This window comes from Somniosus microcephalus, chromosome 8 (assembly GCF_052327205.1).
Source record: "Somniosus microcephalus isolate GS21.2 chromosome 8, FLI_Smic_1.0, whole genome shotgun sequence".
Classification (NCBI taxonomy): domain Eukaryota; kingdom Metazoa; phylum Chordata; class Chondrichthyes; order Squaliformes; family Somniosidae; genus Somniosus; species Somniosus microcephalus.
In genome coordinates this window covers 28429337-28456572 of record NC_140994.1, presented here as the reverse complement: position 1 = coordinate 28456572, position 27236 = coordinate 28429337, and the positions used below count along the sequence as shown (strand labels likewise).

The 27236-nt window shown below is 44.9% G+C and overlaps 1 protein-coding gene across 1 annotated transcript in view; it reads left to right on the top strand.

The window, feature by feature from the left end:
• The window catches only part of eno4 (enolase 4), a 77158-nt gene extending 61608 nt beyond the window's left edge, over window positions 1-15550 (top strand). The window contains exons 9-13 of the mRNA XM_085994408.1: window positions 8036-8161; window positions 9746-9938; window positions 13360-13427; window positions 14489-14606; window positions 15283-15550. Of these exons, the coding sequence (XP_085850534.1) occupies window positions 8036-8161; window positions 9746-9938; window positions 13360-13427; window positions 14489-14606; window positions 15283-15371 (594 nt within the window). The 3' untranslated portion in view covers window positions 15372-15550. The remainder of the gene's footprint in view (window positions 1-8035; window positions 8162-9745; window positions 9939-13359; window positions 13428-14488; window positions 14607-15282) is intronic.
• Window positions 15551-27236: the final 11686 nt, after the last annotated feature.

Here is a 27236-nt window from a genome sequence, read left to right as displayed (position 1 = left end):
AGGTGGTGAAGGTACTCCCACAGTGCTGTTAGGGAGGGAGTTCCAGGATTTTGACCCAGCGACAATGAAGGAACAGTGATATACTTCCAAGTCAGGATGGTGTGTGACTTGGAGGGGAACTTGGAGGTGGTGGTGTTCCCATGCGCCTGCTTGTCCTTCTAGGTGGTAGAGGTCGCCTGTTTGGGAGATGCTGCCGAAGAAGCCTTGGTGAGTTGCTGCAGTGCATCTTGTAGATTGTACACACTGCAACCACGGTACACCGGTGGTGGAGGGAGTGAATGGGCTGGATTTTGTTAATGGGGACGTGTTGGAGGTGGGACTCCTACTTTTTGGGTTGTAGTCCCGCCTCCATCGATTTGACCTTGTTGAGCCCGCCGAGCGGGCTCAGCAGGCCAATTAAGGGACACCCGGTTACAGGTGGCGTCAGGGATTGACATTTCATCTGTCAAGAGCTTTTGACAGATGAAATATCAGCGTTTGACAGCTCTGTGAAGCTGTCAAACACTGACAATCTGACTTCTAACTTGAGTCCTTCTCCACAGACTCAGTTAGAAATCTCTCCAGAACAGAAAGCTGAATGCTGCAACTTTTGACAGCCGGCGGCCATTCTGCTTTCTGTGCCGGTGAGATGAGGGACTCCCGAGACCTGAAGGAAGGAAACCTGCATTAGTAAGTAAAGGTAAGTAAAACTTATTTAAACACTTTACACACACCAAACACACTTACCTCTGTACTCATGCACCTGAACACCGGACATCTTGAACCCTCCAAGCCCTTCAGCCCGACGGTCCGCCTCGCTAACTTGGCGTGGTTTAGAGCCGTCGGGAAGCCCACATAGGGATTAGGCCAAAAACTGCCTGTTAGCTACCTGTTAACAGGCAGTTAATTGGTACTAATCCTCTTCCCGCCTCGGGGAGGCAGCTCCCAGCACATGTCGGGTACCCGCCTCCTGGAAAACGGGCATGGAGGTGGGTTGGTGGCGGGAAGGGTTCGTGCCCCCCGATTCTGCAATTTTAACACCCCACACGCCTCCACGGCCCTGGGAAATTCGAGCCCAATGTTTAAGGTGGTGGATGGGGTGTCAATCAAGCGGGCTGCTTTGTCTTAGATGGTGTTGAGCTTCTTGAGTATTGTTGGAGCTGCACTCATCCAGGCAAGTGGAGAGTATTCCATCACACACCTGACTTGTGCCTTGTAGATGGTGGAAAGGCTTTGGGGAGTCAGGAGGTGAGACACTCGCTGCAGAATACCCAGCCTCTGACCTTGTTGCCACAGTATTTATGTGGGTGGTCCAGTTAAGTTTCTGGTCATTGGTGACCCCCCAGGATATTGATGTTGGGGGATTCGGCAATGGTAATGCCGTTGAATGTCAAGGGGCGGTGGTTAGATGCTTGCTTTTTGGAAATAATCATTACCTGGCACTTGTGTGGCGCGAATGTTACCTGCCAATTATCAGCCCAAGCCTGAATGTCGTCCAGGTCTTGCTGCATGGACTGCTTCATTATCTGAGGAGTTACGAATGGCACTGGACACTGTGCAGTCATCAGCGAACATCCCCATTTCTGACCTTATGATGGAGGGAAGGTCATTGATGAAGCAGCTGAAGATGGTTGTGCCTAGGACACTGCCCTGAGGAATTCCTGCAGTGATGTCCTGGGGCTGTGATGATTGACCTCCAACCACCACAACCATCTTCCTTTGTGTTAGGTATGACTCCAGCCAGTGGAGAGTTTTCCCTCCCGATTCCCATTAACTTCAATTTTACTAGGGCTCCTTGATGCCACACTCGGTCAAATGCTGCCTTGATGTCAAGGGCAGTCACTCTCACCTCACCTCTGGAATTCAGCTCTTTTGTCCATGTTTGGACCAAGGCTGTAATGAGGTCAGGAGCCGAGTGGTCCTGGCGGAATTCAAACTGGGCATCAGTGAGCAGGTTATTGGTGAGTAAGTGCTGCTTGATAGCACTTTGCTGATGATTGAGAGTAGACTGATGGGGCGTTAATTGGCCGGATTGAATTTGTCCTGCTTTTTGTGGGCAGGACATACCTGGGCAGTCTTCCACATTGTCGGATAGATGCCAGTGTTATAGCTGTACTGGAACAGCTTGGCTAGCGGCGCAGCTAGTTCTGATGCACAAGTCTTCAGCACGACAGCTGGAATGTTGTCGGGGCCTACAGCCTTTGCTGTATCCAGTGTGCTCAGCCATTTCTTGCTATCACGTGGAGTGAATTGAATTGGCTGAAGACTGGTTTCTGTGGTGGTGGAGACCTCGGGAGGAGACCGATATGTATCATCCACTCGGCCCTTCTGGCTGAAGATGGTTGCAAAAGCTTCAGCTTTATATTTTGCCCTCACGTGCTGTGCTCCACCATCATTGAGGATGGGGATATTCATGGAGCCTCCTCCTCCTCCCGTTAGTTGTTTAATGGTCCATCACCAATCAGGACTGGATGTGGCAGGACTGCAGAGCTTTGATCTGATCCGTTGATTGTGGAATCGCTTTGCTCTGTCTATAACATGCTGCTTTCGCTTTTTAGCATGCATGTAGTCCTGTGTTGCAGCTTGCCCAGGTTGGCATCACATTTTTAGCTACGCCAGGTGCTGCTCCTGGCATGCACTCCTTATTGAACAAGGGTTGGTCCCCTGGCTTGATGGTTGTGGTAAACCACGTTCACTATCGTAGCACTGTTCACCACTGTTCGTTATAACTGTATCACTGACCACTATTGTATCACGGTACGAGGTCGCCTCTTGCCACACTGCTATACCTGGGATGACCACTGCCGACTCCGCCTTGGCTCCACCCACCAGGCCAGGTATAAAGGTGAGCGACTGGCTGGTATTCCTCCTGCTTGGATCGGATCACCCACGAGAGTGGGCTGTTATTTAGTCAATAAAAACCTTTAGTCACCTTCGTAACTCTTCGCCTTTTATTGGAGGAATTGATAGGTATATCAATTTTATTGACTAAATTTAATGATGTCCGACAACGAGTCACAACCGGCGGAGGAGCCACCAGCGCAGCTCCCAGGAGCACAGCCACACCAGCCAGCTTGGCTGCGAGCCCTCAGACCGCCGTACCTGGACCTGAACCCACGAGCAGCAAACTCAGCCGCAGACTTTAAACACTGGCTGGTCTGCTTCGAATCATACCTGAGAGAATCCAGCGTCCCTCAGGCATCCAAACTAAGTGTCCTGCAGGCACAACTGAGCCCGAGAGTATACACTCTCATCGAGGACATGACTACCTACGAGACCGCCATCAACCTGCTGAAACAGAAGTACCGGACCCCGGTAAACTACATGTACGCTAGGCACCTCCTAAGATCACGGCCGCAACAGCCAGGAGAATCAGTAGCCGAATTCTCACAGGCGCTATATGCACTCGCCAGGAACTGTGACTTTAAATCGGTGTCGGCAGCCGAAAATACTGAAGATAATATCCGCGACGCATTCCTGAAAGGCCTACGGTCCGAGTACTCACGGCAAAGACTGCTGGAAGCTAAAGACCTCAGCATGGAAAAAGCTGAAGCCCTCGCTATCTCCCTGGAAGTGGCCCACCAAGATCAGGAAGCATTCACCAGGTACTGCTCGCGACCCTGGGACTCGGGCCCGACCCCTACCACAGCACCCTTCCCAGCGCCGCCCCCGGGACCTACCTCTGCGTCGGCGTCCCGGACCCGACCGGCCCCGCCACCCCCGGCACCGGCCCCGACATCGGGCATCCGCGATCGGGCCGCCGGCTGTTTTTTTTGTGGCCAGGAGAAGCACCCGAGGTCGCGCTGCCCAGCCAAGAACTCCATATGTAGAACCTGCCTGAAGAAAGGCCACTTCTCCAAGGCCTGCAGGAGCGGATCCTCAGAGGCCAGCAGTGCCGCATGCGAACTATGGGGGCGGCCATCTTCGTTTAGGGCAACTGAGGCCAGCATCCCCACACATGAGTCATGGGGGCGGCCATCTTTGTTTAGGGCAACTGAGGCCAGCATCCCCACACATGAGTCATGGGGGCGGCCATCTTTGATTAAGGCAACCGACCCCAATAGTGCCTCATGGGGCCCTACCTCGTGGGAGACGCCATTTTACTCACCACGCCCGACCGCCTCGCCCGCAGATGACAACGACTCGCTCAGCTACACACTAGCTTCCGTCACCCTGGACCAAGCCCGCCCGCACCATCTGTCCAAGTCAATGATGGACATCAAAGTGAACGGCCACGCCACGACCTGCCTGTTCGACAGCGGAAGCACGGAGAGCTTCATCCACCCAGACACGGTGAGCCACTACTCCCTCTCTGTCCTACCAACGCGCAGCCGAATCTCGATGGCATCGAGGTCCCACGCCACGGACATCAGCGGCTACTGTGTCGTGACCCTGTCGGTTAAGGGCACGGAGTATAAAAACTTTAAACTCCTCGTCCTCCCCCATCTCTGCGCTGCCGTCCTACTAGGGCTGGACTTCCAATCCCACCTCCAAAGCGTAACCCTAGCATACGGTGGACCCCTCCCCCCACTCACAGTCAACAACCAGCAAACGTTAAACCGCCCACCGCGTAACACCTGCAGCCTCTCCACCCTCAAGGTCCCGCCACCCTCTCTGTTTGCTAACCTTACCCCTGACTGCAAACCCGTCGCTACCAAAAGCAGGCGGTATAGCGCCGGGGACAGAGCCTTCATTAGCTCTGAGGTGCGGCGCCTCCTGAAAGAGGGCATTATCGAGGGGAGCAGCAGCCCCTGGCGTGCCCAGGTCGTAGTCGTAAAGACCGGCGATAAAAACCGCCTGGTCATCGACTACAGCCAGACCATAAACAGATATACCCAGCTGGACGCATACCCCCTCCCCCGCATATCTGACATGGTCAATCAGATTGCACAGTATAAAGTATTCTCGACCATCGACCTGAAGTCGGCCTACCACCAACTCCCTATCCACCCTGAGGACCGCCAGTATACCGCCTTCGAGGCGAATGGGCGCCTATACCACTTCCTTAGGGTCCCCTTCGGTGTCACTAATGGGGTCTCGGTCTTCCAAAGGGAGATGGACCAGATGGTTGACCAGAACGAACTGCAGGCTACATTCCCCTACCTAGATAACGTCACTATCTGCGGCCGCGACCAGCAGGAACATGACGCGAATCTGGAGAAATTCCTCCGTACGGCCCAACGGCTGAACCTCACCTACAATAAGGAGAAATGCGTGTTTAACACCACGCGCCTTGCCATCCTCGGCTGCGTAGTGGAGAACGGAATCATCGGCCCCGACCCAGAAAGAATGCGCCCCCTCATGGAGCTACCCCTCCCCCACTGCCCTAAAGCACTTAGGAGAACCCTGGGGCTTTTCGCCTACTATGCCCAATGGGTACCCAATTACGCGGACAAAGCCAGACCCCTCCTGAAAGCCACTTCCTTCCCCCTCACGGAGGAGGCGTGCGCGGCCTTCTCCCTCATTAAGGGAGACATAGCCAAGGCCACGATGCACGCAGTGGACGAGTCCATCCCCTTTCAGGTGGAGAGCGACGCCTCCGACTTCGCCTTAGCCGCCACCCTAAACCAGGAGGGGAGGCCAGTGGCCTTCTCAAGGACCCTACAGGGCCCCGAGATCCGACATTCGTCGGTCGAGAAAGAGGCCCAGGCGATCGTGGAGGCAGTACGGCGCTGGAGGCACTACCTGGCAGGCAAACGATTTACCCTCCTCACCGACCAGCGTTCGGTGGCTTTCATGTTTAATAACAAGCTGAAGGGCAAAATCAAGAATGACAAGATTTTGAGATGGAGAATCGAGCTCTCCACCTACGATTATGAGATCTTGTACCGGCCAGGCAAGCTGAACGAATCCCCTGATGCCCTTTCACGAATGACATGCGCCAGCGCGCATATCGATAGGCTTCAGACCCTCCACGACCAGCTCTGCCACCCCGGAGTCACCAGACTCTACCATTTCATTAAGGCCCGCAACCTGACCTACTCCATCGAGGAGGTCAGGACCATGACCAGGAACTGCCAGACCTGTGCGGAGTGCAAACCGCACTTCTATAGGCCGGACCGAGCAAGCCTGATCAAGGCCACCCGCCCCTTCGAGCGCCTGAGCATCGACTTTAAGGGGCCCCTCCCGTCCTCTGACCGTAATGTGTACTTCCTCAACATCGTTGATGAGTACTCCCGTTTCCCCTTTGCCTTCCCCTGCCCCGACATGACCAGTAGCACGGTCATTAAGTGCCTGAATGCCCTCTTCGCCTTGTTCGGGTTCCCGAACTATATACACAGCGACCGGGGCTCCTCCTTCATGAGCGAGGAACTCCGGCAATTCCTCCTAGAGAGAGGTATTGCAGCAAGCAGGACCACCAGCTACAACCCCAGAGGTAACGGTCAGGTGGAAAGAGAGAACGCGACGGTATGGAAGGCCGTCCTCTTAGCCTTAAAGTCTAAGGGCCTCCCAACCTCCCGCTGGCAAGAAGTCCTCCCGACAGCGCTGCACTCCATCCGGTCATTACTTTGCACGGCCACTAACACCACCCCCCATGAACGAATGTTCGTTTTCCCCAGGAAGTCGACTACGGGAACCACTCTACCAACCTGGCTGACCGCCCCGGGGCCGGTCTGGCTGCGGAAACACGTGAGGACCCATAAAACGGACCCCCTGGTCGAGAGGGTGAACCTCCTGCACGCCAACCCCCAGTACGCCTACGTGGCGTACCCAGACGGGCGGGAGGACACTGTCTCCCTACGAGACCTCGCACCCTCAGCCGATCCGGAAACACCGCCACCACCCCCCCCAACCTCAGTCCAAGTAGACGGCATGCCGGAACCCCACGAGCCCTCGCCGACCACGCAAACACCAGCATCAACACCGGATAAGGCACCAGCACCGGATAAGGCAACACCACCGCTGCGGCGATCGGAGAGGCTTACGAAGCCTCCGGACAGACTGACCTACCAGAATTGGTAGTACACTTCACCCCGCCGGACTTAATTCTAAACAAGGGGTGAATGTGGTAAACCACGTTCACTATCGTAGCACTGTTCACCACTGTTCGTTATAACTGTATCACTGACCACTATTGTATCACGGTACGAGGTCGCCTCTTGCCACACTGCTATACCTGGGATGACCACTGCCGACTCCGCCTTGGCTCCACCCACCAGGCCAGGTATAAAGGTGAGCGACTGGCTGGTATTCCTCCTGCTTGGATCGGATCACCCACGAGAGTGGGCTGTTATTTAGTCAATAAAAACCTTTAGTCACCTTCGTAACTCTTCGCCTTTTATTGGAGGAATTGATAGGTATATCAATGGTAATGGTAGAGTGAGGGATATTCCGGGCCATGAGGTTACAGATTGTGATGGAATACAATTCTGTTGCTGTTGATGGCCCACAGCGCCTCATGGATGCCCAGTTTTGAGCTGCTAGATCTGTTCTGAATCTATCCCGTTTAGCACGGTGGTAGTGCCACACAACACTATGGAGGGTGTCCTCAGTGTGAAGACGGGACTTTGTCTCCACAATGACTGTGCAGTCATCGCTGCTACCAATGCTGTCTTGGATAGATGCATCTGCAACAGGTAGATTGGCAAGGATGAGGTCAAGTAGATTTTTCGCTCGTGTTGGTTCTCTCACCACCTGTCGCAGGCCCAGACTGGTAGTTATGTCCTTCAAGACTCGGCCAGCTTGGTCAGTAGTGGTGCTACCGAGCCACTCTTGGTGATGGACATTGAAGTCCCCCACCCAGAGTACATTATGCAGCTAGTTTATTTCACAGTGAGTTGAGGTGTTATGGCCTTGGAAGATGTGAATGTGGCAAAGTTTTCATTTATATGTTGCATGTTGAAGGTATGCCCTTCTGAGCTTTGAGATACATGGTTGTGAGGGCTTGGCATGGATGACAAATACACATGGAAGAGGCAATACTTTGTGGTAAGAAATCTTTGGGTCATCCATGAGATACATGGTACTGTCAGGTGCTGTTTCCTTTAAGTGTGCTGTTGTCTTCTGCATCTGTTTCTACACTGAAACTGGATAATTTTCCTTTTATATCTTCTAGGAAAAGGAGAAATATGAAATTATGGGTGGAGTATTAAAACAGCCTGATGAAATGATAGAACTGTACACAAGCCTGGTAGAGAAGTACCCGTCAATTATTGGTCTGATAGACCCTCTTCGGAAAGAGGTTAGTAACTGTCACTTAAGTTAGCCTGCAAGTTGATCATTAATCTCAAAATAAAGTTGAAAGATTATCAAAGCTGTAGAAATTTAAGTGGGATAAATTTAACGTGAATGTAGAATGTGAACTGAGGCTAATTTAGGAAAAACTTCAGGAAATTCTTTTACAACTTTCTAAGACAATTAAGCAAGCTCCATTTCCACAGATTATGCATATCTACAGGGACTCCACCCCATTCATTTATTTTTTTGTAACATTTAATCAAATTTTCATGCTGCCTGTAGAGAAGGATCAATAAATAATTGCTGCAGCATTTTCATTGTGAAAACTAATGGCAAATCTGCAACTATCACATCCATTATTCTGTTATGTATCTTTACTCCTGTTTTTTAATAATGTGTAATTTGTATTTCCGAACAAACATGAAAATATGCAACAATTTTCCATTCATAATGAACTTCTCATGGAATGTTTTCTAGCTTCACTACATCTGGGAAAACTTTTTTTTAAAATCCAGAACTGTTCCTATCCACATTCTATTGCTATTGTTCCTCACTTTTCTTATTTAAAATTTTAATATGAGGAGAAGGAAAGTGGCAAGTGACCACAATTATTTCAAAGTTAATTTTAAGAAGAAAATAAATACATAATTACATTAAAATATTCCTCTATTGTCTTAAATGCTGTCCTGGCTGACTTCCCACCTTGCACCCTCTATAAATTTGAGCTCACCCAAAACTCTGCTGCCCGTATCCTAACTCACAGCAAGTTCCGTTCACCCATCTCCCCTGTGCTCGCTGACCTATGGCAACACCTTTATTTTAAAATTCTCATCCTTGTTTTCAAATCCTTCCATGGCCTCGCCCCTCCCTATTTCTGTAACCTCCTCCAGCCTTATAACCTTCCGAGATCTCTGCGCTCCTTCAATTCTGGCCTCTTGCACATCCCTGATTTTCAAACCTCCACCATTGGAGGCCGTGCGTTCAGCTGCCTAGGCCCTAAGCTCTGGAATTCCCTTCCTAAACCTCTCCGCCTCTCTACCTCTCTCTCCTCCTTTAAAATACTCCTTAAAACCTACCTTTTTGGACAAGCTTTTGGTCACCTGTGCTAATAGTGGTTAGCACTGTTGCCTCACAGCGCCAGGGACCCGGGTTCAAATCTGGCCTCGGGCGACTGTCTGTGTGGAGTTTGCACATTCTCCCCGTGTTTGCGTGGGTTTCCTCCGGGTGCTCCGGTTTCCTCCCACAATCCAAAGATGTGCGGGTTAGGTTGATTTGGCTATGATAAATTGACCCTTAGTGTTAGGGGATTAAATACGTGGGGTTACGGGGATAGGGTGGGATATGTGTCGGTGCAGGCTCGATGGGCCGAAATGGCCTCTATCTGCACTGTGAGGATTCTGTGTGTGAATATCGCATGTGGCTCGGTGTCAAATTTTGTTTGATAACGCTCCTGTGAAGCACCTTGGAACATTTTACTATATTAAATGCGCAATATAAATACAAGTTGTTATTTAATTATGAGTTAATTGAGAAAATTAATCTTCACTTATTCTACAACAAAGTGATATCCATTTGTTCTCTTACTCAGGATGAAGAGCAATGGAGTAAGCTGTGTGATCTTCTTAGTCCCCGGTGTTACTTCTTGGCTGATGCAGCTTCAAGGCCAATAGAAAAGCTCCTAACAGATGGCATAGGTGAAAACCAATACAGTGGTTTGGTCTTGAAACACACCAATCAAACCACAATATCCAACTTTGTTCAAGTAGCTAAACTAATTGAAGGTATGTGATTTATAAACTATGAACACATAGTGGCCCATAGAAGTTATTACCATTATTAGTTTTCTAATATTATCAATGAGCTCGATGAATTCCAATTTTTTTAAATTAGGGAATTCAGGACCCTGCTCTAGAATAAGAACCAACAATACTAAACAACAGCTTGCTTTTATGCAGCACCTATAAAACAGAAAATGCCCCAAGGAGGAATAGAAGTGGAAGGTGGCCAAAAGCACAGTTGAAGAATTAGGTTTTATGAAGGCTTTTGAAGGTGAGGAAAGATGTAACAAAGTGAAGGAATTCAGGGAGGGAGTTCCAGAGAGTGGGGCCATGATCACATGATGGTACAGTGGAGGGATGGGGTAATGCATAGCAACCACAGTTGGAAAAGTGGATGATGTGGGCAGGGGCCCAGGGCTGAAGGAGGTTACAGAGCTAGAATGGGGGAGATCAAGGAGGCATTTGAAGACAAAAACAAAGATTTTGAAATCAATGCATTGAGGCACTGTAAGCCAAAGAAGGTTAGCAAGGATCAGGGGGATAGATGAATGCAATGTTGTGTTGTATAGGATATGAGTAGCAACATTCTGGATGAGTTGGACCTTATGTAAGTTGAAAATCGAGAGGGAGCTTGATGTTTTTTTTAAATAAAGGGATAGAGGAAGATGGTAAAGGAGTAAACAGCACTCATTTATCTCTATCTGTGGTGTAGCCATTCTACATCACAATAAGTAACCTTAGTTGAATTTTCATAGCTACTCATTGTTGGCTACCTCACATTAGTTTCCAGCACATTCATCATGGTTAATAATAGAGTAGATAAAAATTATGGGTAAGGTAGATTATGCATTAAATCTAGTTGTAGCAAACTGGATTATTATATAATAAACTGTATTTTAGTAGAACTGCCACTAACTGAGGAAGCATAGGTAACCCGTGTTGTGTGTGTGTGTGCGTGCGTGTGTGGTTAGTTATAGCTTGTAGTAGCTACTTTTAGTTCTACTCAACACAAATTTAAGAACTAACAAGAGGTCATTTTTCCTATGAATTGGTCTCCAAGACTTTGCACACAAGCACAAGAAAACCTAAATAATGCAACTTAAAAGGTTAACCTATCACTGATTTAAAGTTGGAAAGAATAGCCATAGGTTTATTATGTGAATGTAATCTTATAACTGCAAAATTATGAAGTATTTTCGTTTTAAAAAACACAGCTAGATTAAAATGTATTCACTAATAAACATTTTTACAGATTGAGACCAGAACGGAATAGGCAGATAAGGACTGCTGTGCGCATGTTGCTGGGAGGGGTTAATTGAAAACCTATTCCTATACATACATAATGTTTATGGTGGGAATTATTTGGATTTTAGTAGATATGGTACTATATTTAACAAGGTACCACCCAGGTACATAAAAAACTTGATATATAATCTGAAAATTTGCATGGCTTTGGTGGTAAAACATATATTTCTATAGCCACCATTTCCAGAACACGAGTGGTTAAACCTAAATTATGAATAAAATCCCTAAATTTGTATTACTCCAAACATTACCATAAATATAATTGCTAATAATTCCAATAGGGAATTCCTCCTCCAGCCCTACAACCCTCCAAGCTATCTGCGCTCCTCCAATTCTGGCCTCGAGCATCCCCGATATTAATCGCGCCACCATTGGTGGCTGTGCCTTCAGCTGCCAAGGCCCTAAGCTCGGGAATTTCCTCCCTAAACCTCCTTCGCTTTGCTGCTGACTGCAAATTCCAGGCCTATGTTTTTGTGTGTTATGTTATGTTATGAATTTACATTTACGTTTATAGAGTCCACTGACTCAATAAAAAGCATGGCCACTGAGAGAATTCAGAAAAATATGCATGTGCAATTTATGGTCGTGTTCATGAATGGGAGTGTTTTAAAAAAAACGATGAAGTGATTGCTTGAGTTTCTGCTTGTTACATTTACCTCATTGGTTTGCTTTGCTACTTTTGCTTCATTTACATTTAGTCAGTGGAGAAAATGGAGGGGAAATTTGCCTTGGGCAGTGGTGCGAAAGAGGCGATAACGAATTGACAGCCCTTTTTACACTCAGCCCGATTTTCTTTTCCATTGAAGTCAAAGGAAAGGAAAATCAGGTGGAGTGAAAAACGCACTGCCGATTCGCTGTCTGCGCTAATGCCCAAGGCAAATTTCACCTCCAACATGTGGGTAAGCCGAAAGATTTTTGTGAATTATTTATGGACCAGAATTTGGGGTCGGGATGACGGCGAACTGACCGTGTTCACAGTCATTCCGCCTTTGAAGCTGCGGTCTGTTATTGACCGCTCCGAAACAGGCTGCGCTGTGCACCCCCTCCCCCCACAGAGCCAGCAATCTGTGTAATCACCCAAATTAAGGAAACTGACAAAAACTTTGGCTCTTCCGCAGTAAGTACGCCGTTAAATTCCCCACTAAAAGTTAGACTCAAAGGGATTAGGTGTAACTGGGGTTTTAACAGCGTATTGACTGCTAAACAAAGGTCAAGGGCCTGAAAAACGAATTTTAATTTTGTGCACTGTGAAATTTGTCCATTTTAATAAAAACTAAAATTTTTACAAAACTAAGTTTGTCCATCTTTATTTTAGGTTTGCCTTTTCCCCATAAGAGTGCCCCAATCTTTGTTTTGCTCTCTCTAACGTTTTTAAAAAGTTAGAATTTTAAGAGCTTACTCATTTCCTTTTATTGCTACTTAGACAGCCTGTTGACGTCACAGCAGTTCGCACAAGGGGATCCCCACTATACGTTGTTGATTTGAATTCAATGCCGGAAAACCCGAAGTTCTCGACATGGGATCGCGAGATCCTTGTGCGAAGCGTACTTCGGGGCCAGCGGTGAATACCTTCGCTTCGCCGCTGAACGCAAATTCTGGGCCTATGTTTTTGTGTTATGTTTCGTTATGCATTTACATTTACGTTCATACAATCCACTGACTCAGTAAAAAGCCTGGCTACTGAGAGAATTCAGAAAAACGTGCAATTTGATTAATTTTGTAGCATTTGCTAGTTTATGAATGGGAGTGTTTTTTTTAAATGAAGTGATTGCTTGGGTTTTTGTTTGTTGCATAGGTCTCATTGTTTTTTTTTGCTACTTTTGCTTCTTTACATTTAGTCAGTTTGATTTGATTGACAGATAAGAGATTATTTGAACCAATCACAAATTTCTGATCCATGGACGTGACTATTTGGAGATGATGCCTTTGAAAGGTTGATGGGCATTAGACACAATATTTTCATTATATAGGTAGTAGAGTATAAATATATTCTCTGTAAAGTACCATCACTTTTAAGATAATCAAATTGATGTGTACAAACCAGGCAATCTGCTTTGGGACAATTATTTAAAAAAAGTAAATTAACACTTAAATAAAATCTTTTTTTTTTATATTCCAGAACAAGGCTGGAGATTTATACCAGGCCTGACAGATGTAGAGACCATCGATGACAGCATAGCTGACATTGTAAGCTATATGAACTGCCATCATAGAATATAAAACCACTTCATTCTTAGATAGCTATCTACGTTCTTGTCGTTTACCTGCTACGACTTTAACCTTCAACCATTTGTAGGGAATATTATTCTTGTTTGAAAATTCCCCCTCTGGTTTTGATTAGTGGAGGCAGAAGATAGGATCCATAAGATAGAATAGTTGTGTTAAATTCAATTCTTATCGAGTTATTTTCTTTTCTCTTGGCCACGTCTAAGTTTTTCAAAGTGAGTCTTTTCTTGCTGAACTCAATTTATATACATAGGTCATTGATGTGATTCCTAGAATATTCTGGGGCTATAACTTTAGGGACTTCAACTTTCTTTGCAACGATACACTGATAGGTTTTAGCTAGTGATCATTTAGATTTTGTGCCCAGAGAAATTGAAAAATTCCAGTTTCTGCTTGAGCCCAGGTAAGAAATTATATTGCACTGTTTAGTGCCTATACAGATTGGTGAAAACAAATTTAATTTACATAGGTCAACTGGCTCAGTTTACCTAGTTTAAATCTATTGAATTCACTTGCTGCAGCCCAATGAATTGTGACAATGTTTTATTTATTCGCTAGGGAAAATATGATAGGACTTTGTGTCACTCTGGTAAAATCAAGGTGGAAAATGGTGGGTGAATCAGTAACATTTCAATAACATACTTTAGAACTTAAAAAACACACTTTTGTGATGTTAGGATTTTCTTCAATAACTTCAAAGTATATAAATCAATTTTTGCAGGATAGGGTGGATCAATAGGCAGTTGTCTGCTATTACGGCTCAATGTGCTTTTCAGTAAATTAATTTGACAACAATGCCTGTCCATTTCCTTTATGCTCCTTCTGTAGTGTCTTTCCCTTTTTAATTTTTTTACATATATATATGTCTATAAGGACTCTCCCATGTATTAATACTTGTTTCAAACTAAGATTTCAACACTGACTATAGTTTAAAATGAATCCACTGTCATGAAACAGAAGCAGACAAAAGCTGATTAATAAAACTTCCAACTAAACACATTTGTCTGTTTTCATTCCTTCAGGCTGTTGGTCTGGGGGCCAGGTTCATCAAACTGGGAGGTCTATGTCATGGAGAGCGGGTGGCAAAATACAACCGTCTGCTGGCTATAGAGGAAGAATTGGCTCAGAGGGGAGCATTGGGTATGAGCTGCTTCATTTTATTTCTTTTCAGTTTGCAGAGAATGGGAGACAAAGATTATGGGAGGAGTGACAGAAATTGCGCAGCTAGAGGGAATGAGAATCCTGTGAGTCAGCAAATCACACTCTGTCCAAAAGAAAAGAAAGCATCTGGCAAAAGCTGCATTGGTCCACGTAACTGACAACTTAATGGTACTGGATGCGCACATAAAAACCAATCGGCTTCAATCAGCAGACTATATCTACACTCATTTTATTATTGTACAACTGAATTTAGTACTTTCACGTCAATAATAGTCCCCTAATTTGAAAGCCAGCATTATTATAATTGAGTTTCCAATCCTCAAACAGCTGTAAATGTTGAATGCTTTATATTTTTCAATTGGAGTGTTCAGTATAAACCAATATTTACTTAAATACTGCAAAAGGAAAGGTCAGTTAAAATTGTAGCATATTAAATAATTGATCAAATATGTAACAAATCATTTCATGAGCTAGGTTTTAATAATCAATACATATTTACTACATTTTTTAAAATCTGACCTAAATTTAACAGGCATTAATTTGTTAGTTTGTTTGTAGATAATACTATAGATGACTGTTTATATTGCAAAACATGAATCTTCAAAGCATTACATTACCTAATCCCTACTTAGGTTTAACTTATTATGTTTTACAGGTCATGCATTTGAGCATCAATTTCCTGTCATCAGTAAAGAGCAGCAAGATCTTAACCCAGTAAAGCCAGAATCTGAGCAATTAAATTAGACTTTAGGTGCTCTATTTAGAGTTTCAAACAGAAGTCACATTATTTCAAAACATTATTTTATTTGAAAATGAAAAAGAATAATCTTTGACCCTTTTGCAAGAAAAAGCATTCCAAGGTAATACGAATGTATGCAAAGCAAGCTGATTGTTGACAAAATTATATAAACTAATTCCACTGATATTGCAGTTAGCATTTTTATTAAACTATATCTTCTTATGGTAATCATTCTCATTATCAGAAGACAACATTAATAAATTATGTGAACTAACAGGATTTTCCATGCTGAACATACATAAATAGAATAAAGTTGTTTAAAGTGGAGATTTTTGCCTTTGCTACATTGGAGGAATTTCAGGGTGCAGTTACACTGTCACTTTCATGTTGATGAAAATTAGATTTAGCTAACCATTAATGCAAAAATGACAATTTAACTCTGGAATCGGTCTTGATCAGACTCCCAAATACATTAAAGCCAAACATTAGGGCCGCGATTTTGCCTACCGGGGCGCGACCTCGCTGCTGGCTCCAGCCCGCTCTGTGAAATGCATTTTACGCTGATTGAGCTCGTTAAGCCTGCCCAGCGCATTTGCCAGCTAATTGAAGGAAGCGGGTCTGACGACGTCACTTGATGACGTGTCATCAGCCGGTTTCCTTAAAGGGACCATGCACAAATTGATTTTGATGTTTGTGCTGTCGGTTCTACAGGATTGAAGTGCAGCAAACACTGACGAGCACTGCACAGAGGTGCACTCCTGCACCCAGGCTCTCCCATGACTCCCTCCATATGCTTCTGGAGGGAGTCACAGCATACAGGAAGGTTCTTTTCCCTTCCCATGGGCAGAGGAGACCTCCCCAGGAGATCAACGCAGCCTAGTTGCACAATGCACAGGAGGACACAAGCAGGGATGTCGTCAGGAGGACCAGGCTGCAGTGGCGCAAAGCCACACTCGACCTCATCCTGCTGTGCCACTCATCACATCCCCATCATTCTGCCTTCCCTTGAAGGGATAATTACTAGTCCTAGCCCCTTTAGGGCTACTCCATATCAGACATTCACTTTCAACTAAAGTTTGAGGTAGCCGAATCCTAAAGACGCTTAATTGAGTCTAACGGTCTGGACCATCTCTCCCTAAAGGAAAGGAACAACCTGAAAATGTTACTGTCCTCCAGATAGCACTTTTAGTAAGTTTAGCTGGACTGTAACGTTCCGGATATTATGAGGGGCCGGAAAACTCCCCCAGAATTCTGCAACTCCTCACCAAAGAGTGTACAGAAATTGAGTTCGCGAGTTTGATACAGAAGTCTTGTGAGACAATTCTAAAAATATATATTTATTAAAGAACCGACATGCAGTTTACAGTTGGTGAGTCAATTGCAACATTAACCGTTCCAAAAAGAGAAAGCTTACAATTCTATTATCAGAGAACCTTACTCTCAAATCTCAACTTCTCTACAGTTTTACAGTTCTTAAAGTTCTATTCAGGATATCCACCAAAATCAAATACCTTTGATCCCCGAGGTACAAAGAGCTGGAGACTTACAGAGCCGCCTCTGAAGCCGAGAATCGCTTTGCCCCTTTAAAGCGAGACTACTATCCCATTTGAGAGTTCAATATTTATACCCTTTTCCAGTGTTATTTCCTTTAAGGTTTTCTGCTGATGTAAGCTAATTATCTCTAGTCATTTTTCTGCTGACCCCTGCAATTCTCACAGTCACCTCAGCTGGTAGCATTACAGAATTATGTCTCTTCTCTAGGTGTTCTAAGTTTACCATAAAAAATGGTGTTACGGCAGGTGTGTTTTTTACTTGATGTAATTTTTACGAAGTCAGCTGTTTCTTACTTTTATGTGCTTCTTTACGAAGTGTAACTTAGAACACCTTGTCCAGGGTGAACCTTTGTTTCATTCCGAAATGTTCAGACTACCGGAGCCTTTAACCTTCTGTTTCAGTAAGGTTATTGATTCAATGTCAACAACTATCTTATCTCTATAGCCAGAATGCTTTCACAGCTTTTTCATAGGTTTCTAGATTTCCAGACCCAGTTTGTCATGTTTTAATAAGGCCAGAATTCTTTCATAGAATGGTGTATTTTTCTGAATAGATTATATGGCTTATTCCTTCACACCCTACCCTACACAACCTTACTCACACCAACTTAACTGGCACCTCCACCCATCCCTCGCTATCTACATTATCACTTCCCCCATCTCACTAGCCACCCATCACACTCACCCTCATCCTAGTCCAATCATACCAAGTAACAACACACAAGGGTAGGCACTTGGGTGTTTTAGCCAATGTTCATATGAAGTTGGAATAAACGGGTCGTTTTCCAAGTGGCAGGCAGTGACTAGTGGGGTACCGCAAGGATCGGTCCTAGGACCCCAGCTGTTCACAATATATATTAATGATCTGGACGAGGGAATTGGATGTAGTATCTCCAAATTTGCAGACAACACAAAGCTGGGTGGGAGGGTATGCTGTGAGGAGGATGTTGTGAAACTCCAGTACGATTTGGACAAGTTGGGTGATTGGGCAGAAACATGGCAAATGCACTATAATGTGGATAAATGTGAGGTTATCCACTTTGGTGGCAAGAACAGGAAGGCAGATTATTATTTGAATGGCAATAGATTGGGAGAAGGGTGTTAGGGAATATATATTTTTTCAACTGCTGGAGGATTTCATCCACCGAGATTTCAGGTGGAGCCCGTCCTCGCTTAATAGTCGTAGGTTTACAAATCTATAACAAAGGGGAAGTGCAAAGAGACCTGGGTGTTCTTGTGCACCAGTCGCTGAAGGTAAGCATGCAGGTGCAGCAGGCGGTTAAGGCGGCAAATGGTATGTTGGCCTTCGTAGCAAGAGGATGAGAGTACAGGAACAAGGATGTCTTGCTGCAGTTGTACAGGGCCTTGGTGAGACCACACCTTGAGTATTGTGTGCAGTTTTGGTCGCCTTATCTGAGGAAGGACGTTCTTGCCATGGAAGGAGTGCAGCGAAGATTCACCAGGCTAATACCTGGGATGGCAGGAATTACGTACGAGGAGAGATTGGGTCGATTGGGCTTGTATTCACTGGAGTTTAGAAGATTGAGAGGGGATCTCATCGAAACCTATAAAATTCTGTCAGGCCTGGACAGACTAGATGCAGGAAGGATGTTCCCGATGGCCGGGGAGTCCAGAACTAGGGGTCATAGTCTAAGGATAAGGGGTAAGCCATTTAGGACTGAGATGAGGAGGAATTTCTTCACCCAGAGAGTGGTGAACCTGTGGAATTCTCTACCACAGAAGGCAGTTGAGGCCAATTCATTAAATATATTCAAGAAGGAGTTGGATATATTTCTTAAGGCTAAAGGGATCAAGGGATATGAGGAGAAGGCAGGAATGGGGTACTGAATTTGGATGATCAGCCATGATCTCATTGAATGGCGGAGCAGGCTCGAGGGGCCGAATGGCCTACTCCTGCTCCTATCTTTTATGTTTCTATAAGTTTCTGTTAATGTGCCGTGAAACATTGAAATGTTTATTTTCAGCACTTTGCATTCTTGGACAGATTTGTGTGCACCTTTGGAAGTGGCTTTGTGAGTTGCAGTGAATGGTGAGACATAACGGTACCCCCCGCAATGGCAATGAGTGTGAAAGGAATGGTTTGGGCATTGTAGGGATGCTTTATGGTGTTGGTGTGGTGCCAACCTGGCACATCATGTCGCAGCCAGGGCGTACAGCGTCAAGTGAAGTAAATCTGGCCATGGTGAGGCCATCCCTGGCGTCCCGGGCAGCAATGTGGTCAGGTGCTGATGTCCAGTGTCCTGTGCAGCACCAGCTGATTGCGGAGAAGGTTGTTGGTGCTACTGGTGTGCCTGCTGGGGCTGATCGTGGTGGAATTCTGAGGACCAAAGTGAGATATTTTCAAGGAACCGATGCTGATGGAATAGATGGCAGGTGAGGTTGAGATGACAGAAGCGATAGGTCAATGGTGAGAGAGGTTGTTCCAATGTGGTGACACTGGATACAGAGTTTACTCCAAACACTTGCAACCTGCATAAAGCTCTGCCTGTGTTCCAAATGCAGCTTTTAACCTTGGAAAGTGAACACCTATGAAATGGGAGACCATTTGCAGCTGTCAAGTTAAAAAATCATACCATGCTGACACAACACACGACCTCCTTACCTGACGTGATCCCTGAGCAGCAGGGAAGCCATTGGCGAACTCTTTAAAACTATTTTAAGCTCACCTTTAGATTTTAAGTGCCTGTTAATAAGCTCTTAATAATCTAAATTGCCTCCCCCGCTGTTTGGTGTCGGGTCTGTTCAGCGATGACAGACCCGACATCTGGGAGACTAGCGTGGAGGCGGGATGACAGCGGGTTCCCTACCCACTGTCAAAACATTTTTTCCCAGCCAACCCGCCACCAAACGCGCCTGCTGATCCCCTGAAAAATTCCCCAGAGTAGACTATATCCAGAAGGTAGTTGCACACTGTTTTGTACCAGGTGCACTATAACTACAGCCAAGTGGAAAACTGGACCTGCTGGGGACTTTATATTTACTTTTCAATGCTTTAAATGTTATTTCTTCCATATGCCCTAATATTAAAGAAGTGTCATCTGGGGAGGTACAGTAGTATGTTTATGCAGACTTTGTCACCAAATCAGTGCAACACACCAAAGTTAAATTGGCAGTATAACTCCAGTCTGCCAGCTGTGTATTGCACTTCATAGATACCAATCTGAGACCAGTATCTGCAGTATAACTGCAGGCTAAGAAAAGAATATACCATTATAACATCTTGTGCATGTGTCGTTCTGTATTTTGCATTTCCATATCAGTAAAAATCGTAAATCATAACCATTGACTTTGTTCTATCTACAAGACATAAACATGTAAGTGCGACAGGCACCAGGTTTTACAGTTTTCCTTCAGGAATTAGAGACAAAAGCTTACATTACATTGTGAAGTGAATTCTCATTTAATTTATACAAGTTGTTAAAACACTATTGTGCACATTTCACATTAAGAACATTAAAAAAAAAAGATTTGTTTTCCTTGCTCACCCATCCTGATCATTAGAAAAGTATACCATTCACATTCATGGCTGTACATCTCTGCTTTCCAAATGTAAAATAAGAATAATTTTTCATTAATTTTTTTTTTACAAAAGCTTGAAATTATCCAAAGAAATCAGCAAAAAGTGAGATGCATTATATTTTTAACCATGATTTTTCTCAACTAGATGAGAAATTTACATCATGTCCTCCAGATGTCCCAAAGCACTTCACGGCCAATTAATTTTTTTCCCATGTATGATCTGTCATTTTGTAGCCAAATGCAGCAGCCAGTTTACACACAGCATGGTACCGCAAACAGTAATGAGAAGAATAACCAATTATTTTGTTTTAGTGGTGTTGGTTGAGGGGTGAATGTTAGCCAGGACACTGAGAGAACTCACTGCTCTTCTTCAGAAAAGTGATACAGTGTAGGTATTCGGGTTCACCTAAGTAGGTATTGGACGAATGCCTACTAAATAATCGAGTTCGACTTCAGGAAGTTCTTTAATGCAGGAAACAGATGAAATACAGCGACAATATAGATGGATGCAGGAGAGCCAATAGGTAGGTCTTAACCCAGCGGGGATGCCACGAGGACTGACTAGGCAGTCCGGAGGTTTGTGCGATGACGTCATTGCGTTTCCCGTGCTTGGGGCAGTCACGTGATGTGCGTCGTGACGTCATCGCGTTTGCCCGCGCTTGGGCGGTCACGTGACCCGCGTCGTGACGTCGGCACGTCTACCCGGCACTGTAGCTGGCCGTTGCGGCCGAAGTCACGGGAGCGGGAGGCCGAACCGGGCCGGCGGCCATCGCGGGCGCGGGAGGCCGAACTGGGCCGGCGGCCACCGCAGGAGCGGGAGGCCGAGCTGTGCCGGCGGCCGTCGCAGGAGTGGAAGGCCGAGCTAGGCCGGCTCGCATCTGGGTGAGTCACGTCATGCACGATGTGACGTCAGTGCCTTAGGTCGCGTTCTTAAAGGGGCAACAGCCCGAACAGGTACGCTATATATATACATAGTTAAGTTAAAGGGAAGTATGTATTATAAGTAAGGGACACCCGGTGGTACCGCTACAACAGGATCTTTTACGGCCACAGGTAGCCAGGACCTTGTTTTAATGGCCTGTATTTTCCGATGCCTACAGGTGTGTGTGAGCTGTGTACATGTCCGTAGGGACCTTGCAAGTGCTGGTGTCAAGCATGCAAAGCGCATGCGCTGAAAACCGGCACCTCCGATCTGTGAAGAATCCTCTTGACAGATCCTCCGCCTGCCCTAGAGAAGGGCCTCTGCGGGTGGAGAGTTCTGCTTTCTGCAGAACCTCCGCCCGCTGAAAACCTCTAAAAATCTTATGCCTGGTAAAAGCAGGCATAAGGCCTGCTTTTACCAGCATAATAGTTTAAAAAAGTAATTAAAAAAAAAAAAATTCCCACTCATTTATAATTTTAAAATACTTTTAAAAAGGTATGTTTATTTTTAGCCCCGTAAAAAGCTTTAATTTGTTTAAAATATAATTTAATGTAATTTAAACTAATTTTAAAAATGATTAAAAAAAATTTAAATTGTTTTGATGTGTTTTTTCAGTGATCCCCATTCATACTTTTGACAGATCTAAGCTATGAAGCGGGATTCCCTTCTTTCATTGGTTCCCCATGGCCTACATGTTCCCAGGGACGCTTGCGAACCGCATGTGTCCCTTGGATACCTGGGCCCTGTGCATTTCATAGAGCAGAGGCCCAGGAGCGGAAATGTCCGAACCTCCGGTAAGGCCGTAGATTTTTTCCAGATCGGAGGCCTCTGCACGCAGGAAGCCTCCGATCGGAAAATACAGGCCTGTCTCGTCCAAACGATAGCACCTCTGTCAATGTAGCACTCCCTCAGTAATTGAATTTCATCTATTTTAGGAAGTCAAATCAACCTTTTTTTAATATTATTGACAAAACTCAGCAAAAATAGTCACCTATGATATTGGAAAATACAAATGTGACCAATTTAAGTGAATGCAGTACATCATTTAGTCACAAGAACTTTAAAGGATTTCAATCACTATTGTAAACATGTGCTAATTTATTTTATAGTTTTATTCTCTGCTAGATATTCAGCAAGAGGCTTTTGAAGAATGCTCCCAATTTCCACAGCTCCTGAAAAGTACTGACTTCTGCTGGGATGCAATACGTCAACCTTCCAGTACCTAGCCTAAATGGTCATTCTAAATGTGAGACTAGACAGTGAGTGGCCATCCGAGAGCAATTCTATCCTCACCCAATGTCCGGGTTCAGTTTCCAGCAGAGACCACTTGTAGCAAATCTCCTGCCATCCTGAGTAGATAGTTAACTCAGCACAGATAGAAGATCAAACTTTGCATCTTCTTGGTCGATGTAGCCAAGGCTAATTTAAATAGTGCACATATTAACAGCCATCAAAAATCTGCAATCGCATTGAGTTTAAGCAGACTTTGCTAAGTGGCAGAAAAAGTCTTTTAAGTGCATTTACTGAATTTTAGTGAGTAAATAAGTGAATTATTTGAAGTAAGTTAAATTTTTTTAGAGTAAATTAAGCTGTTGGGGAGTTGAAACCGGAAGTAGAATCCGGGTATAAAAAGGGGTGGGCTTAGTGCGGTAGCGCTGAGTGTGGTCGCATTGAGTGTAAGTAGAGTTTGGTAAGTGGCAGAGTTCGGGCAAGTGGGAGGTGAGGGGATGCTTGTTGCTCTGTTTTGCTTCCCTCTCTCAGGCTAATCCAACACTGCGAACGTGGAGCAGTGAGACAATTCAACCGGATATGTCCCCCAGACAGCTTCCACGAGGGAGGTTGGTGATCAACTGGTTGGTAGGTTCTCTTCCATCTCTTCTATTACCTTTAAGTTGGTAAGTCCTATTAAATAGTGGTGTAATATTATCATCTATATCGGGGCAGAGGGTCTTCATAATTAATAATAAGAAATTTAATTAATTACACAGATATGGGTGAACAGGTGATGTGTCACTGTTGCGAAATGTGGGAGCTGGTGGACCCCATTGAGGCTCACGGTGATTACATTTGCGATAAGTGTTTGCTGCTAGAGGAACTCAAGCTCCATGTTAAAGAGCTTGAGACCGAGCTTCAGACACTGCGACACATCAGGGAGGGGGAGAAGTTCCTGGACTCTATGTTTCAGGAGGTGGTCACACCTATGAAATTAATTACTGCAGATGTAGTCCGTGGTCAGGGACAGGACGGTGTGACTACGAGTGAGGAAGGTACAGGGATCCAGGATGTAGTGTTGAAAGAGCCGCAGTTCTTACTCACTGTGAGGGCAGGAGCGGGGACTGCAGGGAGGATGAGCAACCTGGCCACAGCACCATGGTGCAGGGGGCCATTCAAGTGGAGGGAGTAAAAAGAAATGTTGTAGTGGTAGGGGATAGTATCATTAGGGGGATAGATAGGGTTCTCTGCAGTCAAGGGCGGGAGTCCCGAAGTCTGTGTTGACTGCCCAGTGCCAGGGTTAAGGACGTCTCTTCTGGGCTGGAAAGAAACTTGGAGTGGGAGGGGGAGGATCCAGTTGTCGTGGTCCATGTCGGTACAAACAACGTAGATAGGACAAGGAAGAAGGTTCTGTTAAAGGAGTATGAGCAGCTAGGGGTCAAATTAAAAAACAGAACCTCAAGGGTAATAATCTCTGGGTTATTACCTGAGCCACGAGCGAATTTGGCTAGGATAAATAAAATTAAAGAGTTAAATGCGTGGCTCAAAGACTGGTGTGGGAGAAATGGATTTTGCTTCTTGGGACACTGGCACCAGTACTGGGACAGGAGGGAGCTGTTCCGTTGGGACGGACTCCACTTGGCCAGTGCTGGGACTAGAGTCCTGGCGAATCATATAACTAGGGCTGTAGAGAGGGCTTTAAACTAATTAGTGGGGGGGAGGTTCCTAGAGAGCAAATAACAGAAATGACAACGGAGAAGGTCATAGACTTAGGTAGCAGTGGGGAAATTAAAAAACAGAACGTGTCAGGAAGGGACAGAAGGTATGGAGTAAAAGGTAAAGTAGTAAAAGGGGAAAAAACAGGAACTAAGTGTCACAAAACATATTTGAAAGTTCTTTATCTGAACGCACGTAGCATTCGTAACAAAATGAATGAGTTAACGGCACAAATAATGACATATGGGTATGATCTTGTGGCCATTACAGAAACATGGCTGCAGGGTGACCATGACTGGGAATTAAACATACCAGGTTATTTAACAATCAGGAAGCACAGGCAGGAAGGGAGGGGAGGTGGGGTGGCTATGTTAATAAAGGAAGGAATCACTATAATACAGAGAAATGATATTGGGTCAAAGGAGCAGGATAGTGAAATAGTTTGGGTAGAGATAAGGAATAATAAGGGGAAAAAAACACTAGTGGGCGTAGTCTATAGGCCTCCGAACAGTTGCAACTCTGTTGGACGGAGTATTAATCAGGAAATAGTTGAGGCTTGTAATAAGGGAACAGCTATAATTATGGGGGATTTTAACTATCATATTAACTGGACAGATGAAATTGGGCAGAGCAGCCTTGAGGATGAGTTCATTGAGTGTATTAGGGATGGGTTTCTTGAGCAGTATGTAACTGAACCGACCAGGGGGCAAGCAACCTTACATTTGGTCCTGTGTAATGAGACAGGATTAATTAAAAATGTCCTAGTAAAGGATCCCCTTGGAATGAGTGACCATAACATGGTTGAATTCCATATTCAAGTAGAGGGTGAGAAGGTTGGATCTCAAACAAGCGTGCTGAGCTTGAATAAAGGAGACTATGAAGGTATGAGAGCGGAATTGATTAGAGTGGACTGGGAAAATAGATTAAAGGGCAAGACGGTACATGATCAGTGGTGTACATTTAAGGAGTTATTTTACAACTTCCAAAAAAAATATATTCCACTGAGGAAAAAAGGGTGTAAAAGAAAAGATAGCCATCCGTGGCTAAGTAAAGTAATTAAGGATAGTATCCGACTAAAAACAAGGGCATATAAGGTAGCCAAATCTAGTGGGAAGATAGAAGATTGGGAAGTCTTTAAAAGACAGCAAAAAATAACTAAAAGATTAATTAAGAAAGGGAAGATAGATTATGAAAGTAAATTAGCAAAAATTATAAAAACAGATAGCAAAAGTTTCTATAGTTATATAAAAAGAAAAAGGGTGGCTAAAGTAAATGTTGGTCCCTTAGAGGATGAGACTGGGAAATTAATGGTGGGAAACATGGAGATGGCAATAACGCTGAACAAATATTTTGTATCAGTCTTTACAGTAGAGGACACTAAGAATATCCCAACACTGGACAAACAGGGGGCTCTAGGGGGAGAGGAGCTAAATACGATTAAAATCACTAAGGAAGTGGTACTTGGTAAAATAATGGGACTTAAGCCGGATAAATCCCCTGGACCTGATGGCTTACATCCTAGGGTCTTGAGGGAAGTGGTGGTAGGGATTGTGGATGCATTGGTAATAATTTTCCAAAACTCCCTGGACTCAGCAAAGGTCCTGGCAGATTGGAAAACTGCTAATGTAACACCCTTATTTAAAAAGGGTAGTAGGCAGAAGGCTGGAAACTATAGACCTGTTAGCCTAACATCTGTGGTTGGTAAAATGTTAGAGTCCATTATTAAGGAGACAGTAACGGGACATTTGGATAAACATAATTTAATAGGACAAACTCAGCATGGTTTCATGAAGGGGAAGTCATGTTTGACAAATTTGCTTGAGTTCTTTGAGGAAGTAACATACAGGGTGGATAAAGGAGAACCAGTGGACATAGTGTATTTAGACTTCCAAAAGGCATTTGACAAGGTGCCACACAAAAGATTATTGCTCAAGATAAAAAATCACGGGATTGGGGGTAATATTCTGGCGTGGGTGGAGAATTGGCTCTCTAACAGAAAGCAGAGAGTTGGGATAAATGGTTCATTCTCAGACTGGCAATCAGTAACTAGTGGTGTTCCGCAGGGGACAGTGCTGGGTCCCCAACTCTTTACAATCTATATTCACGATTTGGAGGAGGGGACCGAGTGTAGCATATCAAAGTTTGCAGATGATACAAAGATGGGAGGGAAAGTAGTGAGTGAGGAGGACATAAAAAACCTGCAAAGTGACATAGACAGGCTAAGTAAGTGGGCATAGATTTGGCAGATGGAATACAATACTGGAAAGTGTGAGGTTATGCACTTTGGCAGGAAAAATCATAGAGCAAGTTATTATCTTAATGGCAAGAAACTGGAAAGTACTGTAGTACAAAGGGATCTGGGGGTCCTGGTGCACGAAACTCAAAAAGTTAGTATGCACGAAACTCAAAGTTAGTATGCAGGTGCAGCAAGTGATCAAGAAGGCCAATGGAATGTTGGCTTTTATTGCTAGGGGGATAGAATATAAAAACAGGGAGGTATTGCTGCAGTTGTACAAGGTATTGGTGAGACCGCACCTGGAATACTGCATACAGTTTTGGTGTCCATACTTAAGAAAAGACATACTTGCTCTCGAGTCAGTACAAAGAAGGTTCACTCAGTTAATCCCGGGGATGAGGGGGTAATCCCGGGGATGAGGGGGTGGTCATATGAGGAGAGGTTGAGTAGATTGGGACTCTACTCATTGGAGTTCAGAAGAATGAGAGGCGATCTTATTGAAACATATAAGATTGTGAAGGGGCTTGATCGGGTGGATGCGGTGAGGATGTTACCAATGATGGGTGAAACTAGAACTAGGGGGCATAATCTTAAAATAAGGGGCTGCTCTTTCAAAACTGAGATGAGGAGAAACTTCTTCACTCAGAGGGTGGTAGGTTTGTGGAATTTGCTGCCCCAGAAAGCTGTGGAA